This window comes from Acinonyx jubatus, chromosome D1, assembly GCF_027475565.1.
Source record: "Acinonyx jubatus isolate Ajub_Pintada_27869175 chromosome D1, VMU_Ajub_asm_v1.0, whole genome shotgun sequence".
In the NCBI taxonomy this organism is placed as follows: domain Eukaryota; kingdom Metazoa; phylum Chordata; class Mammalia; order Carnivora; family Felidae; genus Acinonyx; species Acinonyx jubatus.
The window spans coordinates 92,247,439-92,261,205 of record NC_069390.1 but is presented as its reverse complement, the minus strand read 5'-3'; the positions used below and the strand labels follow the sequence as shown (position 1 = coordinate 92,261,205).

The following is a 13,767-nucleotide window of genomic DNA, read 5'->3' as shown; positions in this document are numbered from 1 at the left end:
CAGAACCCCTGGAGGGATTCTGTTTCCCTCCCTCTCTCTCCCCCACTCACTCTCTCTCTCTTTCAAAAATAAATAAATGTTAAAAAATTTTTTTAATAAAAAATAAAAAAAATAATTTTAACAAACCTGGACGAGATCAGAAAGAAGGCATCAAATTTAAAAGGACAAGGGAAATGTGAGAAAGCTGTTAAAGAAAGCTGAGGATAGCAAGAAGAACAGTTTAACAGCAGGAACAGAAGCCTCCAGAAAACTATTTTTAAAAATAAAAGTAAAAAACATTCGTCAAACTTCATAGTTATCTATGCAGACTCCGGAAAACATGAACATATAAAAAACACAAAATAGCCCCTGTGCATAAAAACAATTGCCCTAAATCACCAAGAGAACATTTATTTATTTTCAATATCAGCAACTAAAAAAGGCAAGGGAGCATCAAATGCAATATTTACGTTTTCTATCAAAGTATTTCAATAAATGAAGCACTTTAAAGTTTGGCAAGAATAATAAGGTATTTATGTATGTGAGATTTCAATGAAAATGAGAGGTTATTGCACCAAAATGAAAGAGAAAGGAAGACACTACTTTGTTTCCCTCCCAATTTTTCTCCCCTGGGGCTAGCAGCCTCCAGTGCTACTGTTTTTGAAGTTTTATAAGACAACCATGTGTAGACAGGTGCCAGCTGCCATCTTTGGGAAGCATAAATGGATATCTAAGGAAAGTAGCTGGTGGTCCAAAGATATAAGAATATTACTCAACAAATCCTTCATCAAGCTACTCATAAACTATCCAGAATTGAAATATATATTAAGTAAACATAATATAACATAAATAACTATAAATACAAGTGTGTGCCTAATTAAAATAAATAAATAAAATAGAACTTTGTTTCTTTTATTTAACAGAGATTTTAAATCTAAGACAGTCCCTCCTGCACACTCCTACTTATTTATTTATTTATTTATTATTTTTAAAGTTTATTTATTTTGAGAGAGAGAGCAAGCAGGGGAGGGGCGGAGAGAGAGGGAGAGAGAGGGAGAGAGAGAGAAAGGGAGAGCAGCCTCCATGCTTTCAACTCAGAGCCCAACCTGGGGCCTAAACCCACGAAACCACAAAATCATGACCTGAGCAGAAAACAATGGACTGAGCCACCCAGGCGCCCCCATACTCCTACTTTTTACACAGAACTATCTAGGGCAGATGTGAATTTGTTGTTTTCTCATACTAGAAAGGTAACATTTAATAACATTTACCGAAATAACTTTTTGTAGGATCTAGAATACAGTGTTATATTATTGGAGAAATCCCACTGTTAAGTTTCCTTTCTACAGGGTAACTTCATTCAAGAGACAATAATTAAATTGGCTAGATATCAGAATCTCAAATATTACTGGGAATGAATGTAGCTATCCTTTTGGGCTCTGATAAAGTGGATGTTTTCATCAAGACAATAGAATTCGTAAAGTTCAGTCTTCTGGATAGAGAATAAAGTTTAATTTTTCATCGGAATCAAACACTGTGGAAAGGAGACATTCCTGTAGTTATTACTTTATCCAAAGCAACTGTTACAAAATATCTGTATGACTTCCATCAGAACATAATCTTTGTTAATTTCAAATCTTATACCCTATGATCCTATGGTGACATAAATAGAAAGGCATCTTATTTGGAGGCAGAAGAAAGGGTTTTAAAGCACTTGGCGTAGAGTCTGTGTGACTAGAGCAAGTCATTTACCCTCTCTTAATCTTTCTTCTCTCTTCTAGAAAAAAAAAAGTAATTATGAAGATAAAAGGATCTGTACTGAGCTCAAAAAAACCTTAAGTCACTATCTAATTATCAGTTACTATTTTTAATTGTTTCTTAAAATTATTTATAAAACACTTTCTGAGTTTACTTTGTGTGAATCAGTCCCAAGATTCCCAAAGCAGCAGGCACCCTTATCCAGGAAGCATGATGAGGGGCAGAGTGAATGAGTGTATTCAATGAGAAAAGCAGTGTCTATTCCTGGGTCTCCTCAAGGAGAGTACTCTCTATCAACTAGAAAAGCAGAAAACTTTGAAAGTTGTGATTCAAGAAGCAAAGGGTTCAGGAGATTCCCAGGGTTCCTACAGTGACTTTGGAAGAACTGTCAAGAGCTGGGTGCATATTAGTGGCTATGAATAACAGAACATTATGACTTAGATTTAAGAAGAAGCTGTACTGGCAATTATACTAATTCTTTTTTTGCTCTCCTAGGAACAGCTATGGAAGTAAACTGCCCAGATTAGCCCTGGGAGCAACACGAGTTTGGGGTCATTAAATGCTGTCAATACAACCAAACTTGTAGACCTTTCCACATCTAAATATTCTCACCAATTTCTTAAACGTTAATAATGGCTACCAACCCAGCAACTTAGGTTAGACTATTGAGTAATGCATTTGCCAATTATGCCTTTGATTGGACACCACTGAACTAGCAAACTCCACCTTCATAAGAAAGATCGTACAGTTAAGACAACATAATAGATTTCAGGAAAAGGGGTGTTCAAATATTGGGCTCTGTGGAAACGGGCACATTGGAGGTTCTGATAGGAAATACTGAAACCAAAATGCAGATAATGGGAAATCAAATCAAAGGAATTAGGTCATCCAGTGCACCTATGGGCAGAACGTAAATAAATGAGTATGTGTAAAATTCAGGATTACCTTCTCCAGGCAAACTTTTCAAAGAGGTTAATCTGTCTTGCAATGTAAATTTTTTTTTTGCAGTCATTTAAAAAGTAAATGAATAACCCTCAGAAAATAAGTGATTACAATAGCATAGTGATTAGAGCTTTAATACCACTCTGGAGCCAGTCCACCTAGGATCATATCTTGGCTTTGCCACTGGGAGTTGTGTAACTTTGGGCAAATTATATTACCTATGACTCAATGTCCTCATCTGTAAAACCTATCTCATAGAAATGTTTTTTTTTCAGTTAATGGGGGTTATGTAAAAAAACAAAAACAAAAACGGTACATATTTCGTGCCATGTAACTGATATTATTAATCTATGACCTTGAAGAAGAAATGAGTAGTGCATTTGAATAGAGCCAATCCAAACATGTAGAGCCTTTTTCTCCTCTACCAAGAAGGTGATATCCACTTACCTTAAGACATTCAAAAACTGGACCCTGATATTATTCGCAAATGTTGAGGTGGGGCTTAGAAATATATAACTAATTCCCAAAGGTTTACAAATCTCTCAAGATTTGGCTCTGTGCCCATTAAATAATTAGGTGAAAACAAACCAAACCAAAACAAATAAATTAGAGCTCTGTATGATCTCAAAAAGATCTCATCAACCAAGGGATTGGTCTCTGTTAGCAAAAATCAATAATAAAATATACTTTGTTCTCTACAACACCATAGAATTTACAAAGTGTTTTGCCAAATATTAGTCTCTTTGGCAATGGGTTATTTATTTATTTATTTATTTATTTATTTATTTTAGTTGAAGCTTGTTCTCTACAATTGATTTTTATTTTTTTTTCTTCAATATATGAAATTTATTGTCAAATTGGTTTCCATACAACACCCAGTGCTCATCCCAAAAGGTGCCCTCCTCAATACCCATCACCCACCCCCCATCAACCCTCAGTTTGTTCTCAGTTTTTAACAGTCTCTTATGCTTTGGCTCTCTCCCACTCTAACCTCTTTTTTTTTTTTTCTCCTTCCCCTCCCCCATGGGTTTCTGTTAAGTTTCTCAAGATCCACATAAGAGTGAAACCATATGGTATCTGTCTTTCTCTGTATGGCTTATTTCACCCAGCAATAGCACTGCTAGGAATTTACCCAAGGGATACAGGAGTACTGATACATAGGGGCACTTGTACCCCAATGTTTATAGCAGCACTCTCAACAATAGCCAAATTGTGGAAAGAGCCTAAATGTCCATCAACTGATGAATGGATAAAGAAATTGTGGTTTATATACACAATGGCAATGGGTTTTTTTTAATTAAAAAAAAATTTTTTTTTGTTTTTGGTCTGTTGGTGGGAATGCAGACTGGTGCAACCACTCTGGAAAACAGTATGGAGGTTCCTCAAAAAATTTAAAAATAGAACTACCTATGACTCAGCAATTGCACTACTAGGAATTTATCCAAAGCATTAAAAAATGCTGATTTAAAGGGACACATGCACCCCAATGTTTATAGCAGTGCTATCAACAATAGTCAAGTTATGGAAAAAGCCCAAATGTCCACATGTTCATCGACTGCTGAATGGATAAAGAAGATGTGATATATATATATGTATATATATATACACACATATGTATATATACATATATATACACATGTGTATATATACATATATGTGTGTGTATTAAATATATGTGTATAATATATATGTATATATATTAAATATACAAATATATAATGGAATATTACTAAGTGATCCAAAAAGAAATAAATCTTGCCGTTCGCCACAATGTGGGTGGAACTAGAAGTTATTATGTTAATGAAATATGTCAGAGAAAGACAAATATCATGATTTCACTCATATGTGGAATTTAAGAAACAAAACAGATGAACATAGGGGAAGCAAAGGAAACATAAGATAAAAACAGAGAGGGAGGCAAACCATTAAAGACTCTCAAATACAGAGAACAAACTTAGAGTTGCTGGAGGGGGGATGGGTGGGGGAATGGGCCAAATGGGTGATGGGCATTAAGGAGGGCAGTTGTTGGGATGAGTACTGGGTGTTATATGTAAATGATAAATCACTAAATTCTACTTCTGAAACCAATACTATATATATGTTAACTAAGTTTAATTTAAATAAATAAATAAATAAATAAGAACAGACGTAGAAACAACTTTTAGCTATCATATATATATTAAATAAAAAAATGCCTTCCTCCACTTTCCTCCTTTTATAATATATTTCTAGTAATTTGGAATGGTTAGTGTATTGCCAGACCAATGAAAAATTGAAGAAAGTTCTAGAGTAAGAAAAGAAGTCTCCTTAAAATATAAAATCTATGTGAGTAGATATTTAAATGTCTATTAATAAACAAAAATCATAAATTGATGTCAACAGTGAATGTCATGAGTACACAGTTGTGTTTTATTATTTTAATCATTGGAAATCTATTACAAATGAATTCTTTACAAATGAGTGCCAGAATGCCAGTCTGGTTTGCATACTTAAAATCATTTCAAGATAACATTCTGTCAAGTTCCCCCACATTTAGTAAGTAAATCTTCATCCGCATCTCTGATGATCTCCTTGGAATAAATTCCTAATGCTCAATTGCTGGGTCAAAGGAGTGAAGATGAGTAGGTCTTTTTAATACTGTCATCCAAATAAGTCATAAATTTCATTACTATCACAAGTGTCCGAGGTGCCTTTTGTCTATAATCCCAGCCAGCACTGGATCTATTTTTCAAACCTTTTGTCAACCTGATAAAATAAAATGACATCTCAGTGTTGTTTTAAATTTATATTTTTTGTGTCTACTAAGGCTGAATTTTTTCATGTATTTATTAACCATTTGTACTTTTATCTTAATTGCCTTTTCTTTTAAATTGCCCATTTATTTATATTCTGAGAACATTTACCTCTTTCTTATTGATTTGTAAGAATATTTATCATTGGCTCATATTTTGCAATATTCTGCTTTTTATTATTTTTATTATTTTTATTATTTTTTTTTATTATTTTTATATTTTTTTTTATTATTTTTCAGTATTAGACATTAAAGTTCCAATACATAAGACAAATGTAAATTATAAAGTGTAGTAATGAAATAAAAACCTTGAAACTATAATCCATATAAAGAACTAAAATGTAACCAAATATCAGTGAATGTCTGTGCTCTTTTACCCTCTCTTACCCCTCTGCTCTCCCTAGAGATCACTGCTACAGAGAATTTTATGTTTAATGTCCTAGTATTCTTAAGGGTTATACTTTTTAGGTATTTAAGCCATGAAATATATTGCTTACTTTTTCTCCTTTCATGTTTTATAAAATCTCCAGTATAGGAAAGTGGTAAATAGCAGGGTCTGGAGCCAGACATCTTGGGTTCAAAGTTGAGTGCACTCCTTACTAGATGCTTAATCATGCACTGTTAGTTAAGCTCTCTGTTCCACCCTTTCCTCACTTACAAAAGGGGGTTAATAATGGTTTTATATGATATCTACCATATATAAAAGTTGTATTATATTTTATGCATGATCTAGTCACTTTGTAGGAATGGGGTCCTCCAGAATATCTAACTAGTTGACCATACAGCAGGAGGTGAAAGTTAATATCTTTTACATGTTATTGTTATATTTACAGAAGTTTTCACTATTGGGTTAAAAAAGTTTTTTTTATGGTTTCTTCTGCTTTTACCCTAAGATTACATGATTATTCACATATATTTTCTTTAGATCTTTTATAGTTAAAATTTTTTACTTTCAATTTTTTAGGACGCATAGAATTTATTTTGGTATGTGGACTAATGTATATACCTAAGTCTATTTTTTTCTAAATAGGAAATACATTGTTCTACCACTATTTATTAAAACTCTACATTTCCTTACTGATTTGAAATACTATTTTCATCATATTCTAAATACTTATATGTACATGAGATTATTTCTGAGTTTTCTGTTTTCCCACTGATCTATTATTCTAATACGTTTTAAGTGAGTAAGATAAGCATATGCTACTTCCTTTTTTCCCTCTATTCTTTAACCAAATGCAATTGGGTTTCTGCTTCTACCATTTCCATAAACTTCTCTTGCCAAGTTTGTAAATTCTCAATACAAAGGACATGACCTGATTCTTACTTCTCCCAACCTCTGAACAATAATGAACACTTCTGAACCTTTTTTCCTTCTTGAAATATTTAATTAACTTTCCTGACACCACAAAATCTCCTGTCCAGTAAAGTTTATAAGTGCCACATATTCCCCTGTCCAGAGACAGTTTTAGAATCACAACATGTTACTAGTGGAAAGTTCCAAATCACCATGTATCTACACAATATCATAATCACTTGAAAAGAATTTTAAAAGTTCATATTCCTGAACCCTGATCACAGATATATTCTGATTGAGTAGGTAGGTCTTATGGAACCAGGAGATCATAATTTTAAATGTTTCCTTAATGATTCTGACACCCACCCAAGTTGTGAATCATTAATCCAGTTCAACCTTGTTGGTATATAAGTCAGTAATTGAGACATAATTATCACAAGATTTTTTAAATAGCCGGAGCACTTAGCATAATCCAGCCAAGCCTCTTATTTTGCAGGTTGCTAATCTGAGTTTCTGAAGTCAAATGGCATTACCATATGGTGGCAAATCCTGAACTATATCCCATTTACTATAGCTTGAATCCCAAGCACATAGATAACAATCTTCACAACAATTCTTTTAAGTAAATACTGTTATTTTTCTCATTTTAGAGTTGAGGAAACTCTGAAAAAGTTCCTTTTTTTAGTAAAAGTAACACAATGAGCAAATAACAGAGCTGAAATTAAAACCCAGGTAGTCTGACACCAGAAACTGTGAGCTAACTCTACTTCGCTCTTAGAAATCTGCCCAACTCATGTGTTCCTTCCCCCAATTCATGAATACACACAACCATCTATATAAAACTAAATAAATCTCTGTTTTCCATCACTGTGCTTTAAGAGAAGATGGAAAAGAAAGGCAATGTGAAAGCAAATTATTACAAAACTCATTCTAGGAGAGAGACGTATTAACCATTCTTTGAGTGACTCTTCTCCCCAAACACCCCCTCTTTTTGACTCAAAATGTAAAGTCATATAGCAAGCATTCATTTATTCCGCCATTACTTGCTGAGCCTTTGCTAAGTATGCTAGATACTCTGCTAAGCACTGGAGGTGTAACAGAGAATAAATACACATGGTGCCTTTCTTCACAGGGATGACACATAATCACGCAATTACAAAAGCATATGAAAATTGTGGCAGGCCTGACGAGTCTACTCTAGGAAATACAAAACAGAGAATTTAAACTTTGTAAGATGGGTGAGATGGCCATTTCCCTTCAGCTGATATCTGAAGCATGAACAGAAAACAAAGAGGATTGGAAACAAGTAATAAAAGTGTGCTAAATAAATAAATAAATAGATAGATAACCAACCAACCAACCAACCATGGAGGAAGCATGAGCAAAAGTGTATTTTCAAGGAAAGGTAAGCAAAGGAAAACAAGAGAAATCCCCTAAATAGTCTATAACTTCTCAAATGATTTTCTTAACGTTTTAATGAATTCAACTTGGATAAATATATGTCTTTCTTACATACCATACTCCCTTGTAGTTAACTGAAAATTTTCCTGCAAATGAGTTTCTTAAAGTTTTCTTATAACTAAATAAATAGAATCAGATTGTACATTTAAAGGGGGAAAAAAAACATGTAGTACAATGGGACCTGTACCTCAAAAGGGTAGGCACAGAATGGTACCAATGTATATCTGAAAGTCATCTAACCCTACCTTTCTGTCCAGAAAAGACTTCCTAGAGGTTCTGGATAACTTCATACCTGAAGGATGGGCAGGCTGAACAACACAGAGGGTGCATGAGGGTGTTCCAGGGTGACAGAATGGCTTGTGGGAAAGTGTGTAAATGAATGAGAATTTATTAAACTTGGGAGAGTTAAGTGTGACTTCAGTAGACTAACAGAAAAAAGGCAGGGAGGAGGGAGTTACAGTGGCAGAAAATCAGGCTGGAGAGGTGATCCTTGTTTGACATAATGTGGAGCTTTTTTTTATACTGAAGACAATTGCAGTGAAAAGAGTAAACTAAGGTAAATGAGATCTTATTGGAAGTATGGAAAGAGCATGCTGGTTGTCATCGGGAGAATGAATTTCGAGGCTAAAAGACAAGAGAGGAAGGGGCTAGTCAGGAGGCTGGTGTCCAGATGAGAAATGATGGTGCCATGAGGAGAACAAGAATTGTCAGCACCTCATAAATTGGGGGTGGAGGAAAAGCAAAGAGAGAGGAATCAAGGAGGACACTAGCTTGAGGTTTGAGCAATTGAGTATTCATGGTGACAGAGATCACAGGAAGAGAAGAAAGTCTGTGAATGTTCCCTCTAAAGTACGGGAGGAAAACACTGGGAAGGAAAAAGAAGAGGGAGGAAGAACAGAAAGGAGAAGGAGAGGAGAGAACATGGTATTAAGCCCCTCACACTACACCACAAACGTTCATTTGCATTAGCTTATTCATCCCAATAATCCTATAAAGTAATAAGATACCCCTATTTTGCAGAATTTTTGACTTGGGCATTCTAATTCCAAGTCCAACCCTCTTTCTATTATACCACATTTCTTTCTACATGGAAAAAAAACTCTATAGAGGAACAAAAACAATTTTAAAATAAAGCTGTATTCTCTTATAATACTTAATACTGCTTGAGCTCAGGAAAATGTTTTTCTATTCAAGCTTTCTTTCAGGGCAACCTTAACCTCCTTGTTCCTGAAGCTATAGATCAGAGGATTGAGCATAGGTACCACAATAGTATAGAACACAGTGGACACTTTCCCCTGGTCCATGGACAAAACAGAAGAAGGATGAAGATACATGAATGCCCCTGACCCAAAGAAAACAGAAACAACAATTATATGTGAGCTACAAGTGCTAAAAGCTTTGGACCTTCCTTCAGTGGAATGCATGCGAAGGACGCTGGTGAGGATGAAAGAGTAAGAGATAATGATAGTGAGGCTGGGCACACCCACATCAAAGCCCACAACAGTGAGAACTACCAGTTCATTGATGTGAGTGTTTGTGCAGGAGAGCTCCAGAAGGGGGAGGATGTCACACATGTAGTGGTTGATGGTGTTGGCATCACAGAAGGTCAACCTGAGCATGCATCCTGTGTGGGCCCAGGCACCAATAAACGCCCCCACATATACAATCACAGCCAGCAGAGAACAGACCTGAGGGGACATGGTGACCGTGTATAACAAGGGCTTGCAAATGGCCACATAGCGATCATAGGCCATTACTGTCAACACGTAACACTCTGCACTGACAAAGAAACAGTAGAAAAAGAGCTGAGTCATGCATCCTGCATAGGAGATGGTGTTCAGCTTTGACACAAAGTTTACCAGCAGTTTTGGGGTAATGACAGAAGAGTAACACAGGTCAATAAAGGATAAATTAAAGAGGAAATAGTACATGGGGGTGTGAAGGTGAGAATTCAGTCCAATTAGAGTGACCAAGCCCAGGTTTCCTGCCACAGTGACAATGTAGATTCCTAGGAAAAGAAAGAACAGAGGCAGCTGGATCTCTGAATATTTGGTTAAACCCACAAGGAAAAACTCAGTGACTAAGGAACTGTTTCCCATATCCATTCTCTTCTGGTAGGATCTGAAAGATAGGAAAGTAGAATCGTATTCGAGGCAGAACCCACATTTCCTATGCAATCCCATGCCCAGTCTACCCTGGGCCAACAGATTCTGCTGAGATTTAACTATTCTAGAGGGAGTTGCATATGGCTTCGCTCACGCAAGAAAGACAAGTGTATGGGAGGCATCAACATAGTTTCAGGTAACACTGGGAGAAATATTTCAAGAGGAGAAGAAGTGCAGAAATTTCTCATCCTTTCTCTGCTTCAGTTTGTCACTAACACTTTTTATCCCTTTACTTATTCCAGTTTGGCCTTGTTAATCTTTAATCACCACACTTCAGCTACCTGTGCTGGCCACGGATCCAGACTGGACACTGTGTTGGGTAGAAATCAGGAGCACATGCCCATAGTAGAGTTGGGAAAACAGACTCACAGAGACTCTTTGGTTTCACAAGCACACACAGCAAGAAAGTAATTAAGTTAGGAATGGAACCTGGGTTTCCCTCATAAGAAATTCTCTAAGTGGCAGAAGGATTGGAGGCACTGCAAACCCCATAATCTCAGCACTACTTCTAATCTTTACTTTCTTCCCATGCAGACCCTGTAATCACCTGCACCCAGGGCCAGAGCTGGTAAAAGCAGAAAAGCGTATTACTTTCTATGGTTCTGGATTTTGAAAGACATAAAAAGATAAAGGATTCAATGCTCACTGTTCTTTGCCTAGTGACATCAGAACTTCCTGTGGTTTCCTTTCCAACACTGATCTCTAATAGGAAAGTTCTGCTGCTCTGGGGGGTAATACAGCTGAGCCAAACACTTCCTCCTCCATTTGTGTGGAGGGGCTCAGAGCATTTATAAATCTTAGTCTTTGACTCGCTCTGAGAGTTATTCAGATAAAGATCACTATTTTTAATAATTATTTTGCCCAGAGGTGATCATTAAACTACAAAAAAAGTAATATAAACAGCATTCTCTGTTTCAACATAATAAACTGGAAACATCATATATGTGATCTTATTCTAGCTTGGAGGTCTCAGGGATTTGGTTTAGAGGCTTTCCCAGGAGGCTCTCCATAGCTCAAACCCTTTGGGAAAGACAGATTTATGAAACTGTTTGTACAAAGATGAAGATGCTTATACCCTGGTGTCTTTGGAAGCTCAATATTCTACTCAAAATTGCACATTCTTCTGGGACAAATGAGGTAGAGACCTTTTCTCTCTTCTTTCTCCTAGTGCTTCTTTGGCTATTAGGTACAACTGCTAACCCATAGCTAATAATATTTTAAATACTTATAAAAATTTCACACACACACACACATATATGTGTGTGTGTGTGTGTGTGTATATATATATATATATATATATATATATATATATATCCTCCCACACATATATATGATTAACATTATGGCATTCATGATCATATAATGCATTCTTTGTAGCTTTTAGACACATCACTTCCTGTTCTTTTTTCTTAGCACTCTCTTTCTTGTCTTAGACTCTTTCAGCCATCACACCCAGTTATTCATGTTTGTAACTTACTGGAACATCTTCCCTTATTTTCCTAATTGCTGATGTATCCAAATAGGTTTATAGGGGCTTTACAACTGATTCCAAACTACATAGTTTTTTTTTTACCTCTTGCCTTTGTCATTTAATAATACTTCATCAAAATCGCTCCAAAGTTCTGTGTTTGGGCAAGCCATAACTTATCCAACCATACCACATTCATAGAAATCCATAATTTTTCCATTCTTTTACCATCAACAGCAATGGTAAGATAATCATCATCGTGCATTCATCTTTATATACCAGTACTTTTATTTCAATGGGATAAATTCCCAGAATGTTGTCTTTTAATTATATCAGATGGTTTTTCCCAAAAACTGTAATAATTCACATCTCTGCAAGCAATGTCTAAAACGATCTTTTCTTCTCCACTTACATCAATGGACAGAACATCTAAACTGAAAATCGATAAGTAAACAATCACTTTGAATGTCACTCTGGACCAAACGGACTTAACAGATATATTCAGAACATTCCATCCTAAAACAGCAGAATACACTTTCTTTTCAAGTGCACACAAAAGATTCTCCAGAATAGATTACATATTAGCCCACAAAACAATCTTCAACAAATTCAAGATCAAAGTCATACTATGTGTCTTTTCTGACCACAATGCTATGAAACTAGAAGTCCACCACAAGAAAAAATTCTGGAAAGACCACAAATACATGAAGTTTAAAGAACATCCTACTGGGGGTCCTCAATAGATCAGTTGGTTAAGTGTCCAACTCTTGATTTTGGCTCAGGTCATGATCTCACAGTTCATGAGATTGAGTCCCTCATTGGGCTCTGCATTGAGCATGTGGCCTGCTTGGGATTATTTCCCTCCCTTTCTGCACCCCCCCCCCCACACCCCATTTGTACATGCACGCTCTTGCTCTCTCTCAAAATAAGTAAATAAGCATTAAAAATAAAGAACATCCTACTAAACAATGAATGGCTCAACCAGGAAATAAAAGAAGAAATTAAAAATAGATGGAAACCAATGAAAACACAATGATCCAAAACCTTTGGATGCAACAAAACTTGTTCTAAGAGGGAAGTTTAAAGCAGTACAAGCCTACCTCAAGAAGCAAGGAAAACCTCAAATAAACAACCTAACCTGACACCTAAAGGAGCTAGAAAAAGAACAACAAACAAGATCTAAAACTAGCAGAAGCAAGTAAATAATAAAGATTAGAGCAAAATAAATAATATGAAAACTAAGAAAAACAATAACTCAATGAAACTGGAAGTTGGTTCTTAAAAAAAACAAATCAATAAAATTGATAAACCTCTAGCCAGACTTATTGAGAAAAACAAAAGGACTCAAATAAAATCACAGATGAAAGAGGAGAAATAACCAATAAATACAAAGGATGATAAGAGAATATTATGAAAAATTATATGCCAACAAATTTGACAGCCTAGAAGAAATGGATAAACTCCTAGAAACATAAAAACTACCAAAACTGAAACAGGTAGAAATTGAAAACTTGAACAGACCCATAACCATCAAAGAAATGGAATCAGTAATCAAAAAACTCCTGACAAACAAAAGTCCTGGGCCAGGTGGCTTCATGGACAGATTCAACCAAACATTTAAAGAGGAGTTAATACTATCTTTCTTAAACTATCCCAAAATATGGAAAAGGAAGGAAAACTTTCAAATTCATTCTATGAGGCCAGCATTACCCTGATACCAAAACCAGATAAAGGCACCACTAAAAAAGAGAACAACAGGCCAATATCCCTGATGAAAATAGATGCAAAATTTCTCAATAAAACACTAGCAAACCGTATCCAACAACATATTAACTGATGGCTACCAGAGAGATGGGTGGAGTGATGTGTTAAGTAAGTGATAGGGATTAGGAAGTGCACTTGTGAT

At 35.5% G+C, this 13,767-nt stretch overlaps 1 protein-coding gene across 1 annotated transcript; it reads right to left on the bottom strand.

Annotated features, from left to right (window-relative positions):
* Window positions 1-9,397: 9,397 nt before the first annotated feature.
* On the bottom strand, window positions 9,398-10,336 carry LOC106976622 (olfactory receptor 145-like). The gene has a single exon (XM_015074047.1). The coding sequence runs from the start codon at window positions 10,331-10,333 to the stop codon at window positions 9,398-9,400; it is 936 nt and encodes a 311-aa protein (XP_014929533.1). The 5' UTR covers window positions 10,334-10,336.
* Between the last annotated feature and the right edge of the window lie 3,431 nt (window positions 10,337-13,767).

What these genes read in the sequence shown, in the direction of transcription:
- LOC106976622 (XM_015074047.1), bottom strand. Translation starts at nt 10,333, where the DNA reads ATGGATATGGGAAACAGTTCCTTAGTCACTGAGTTTTTCCTTGTGGGT.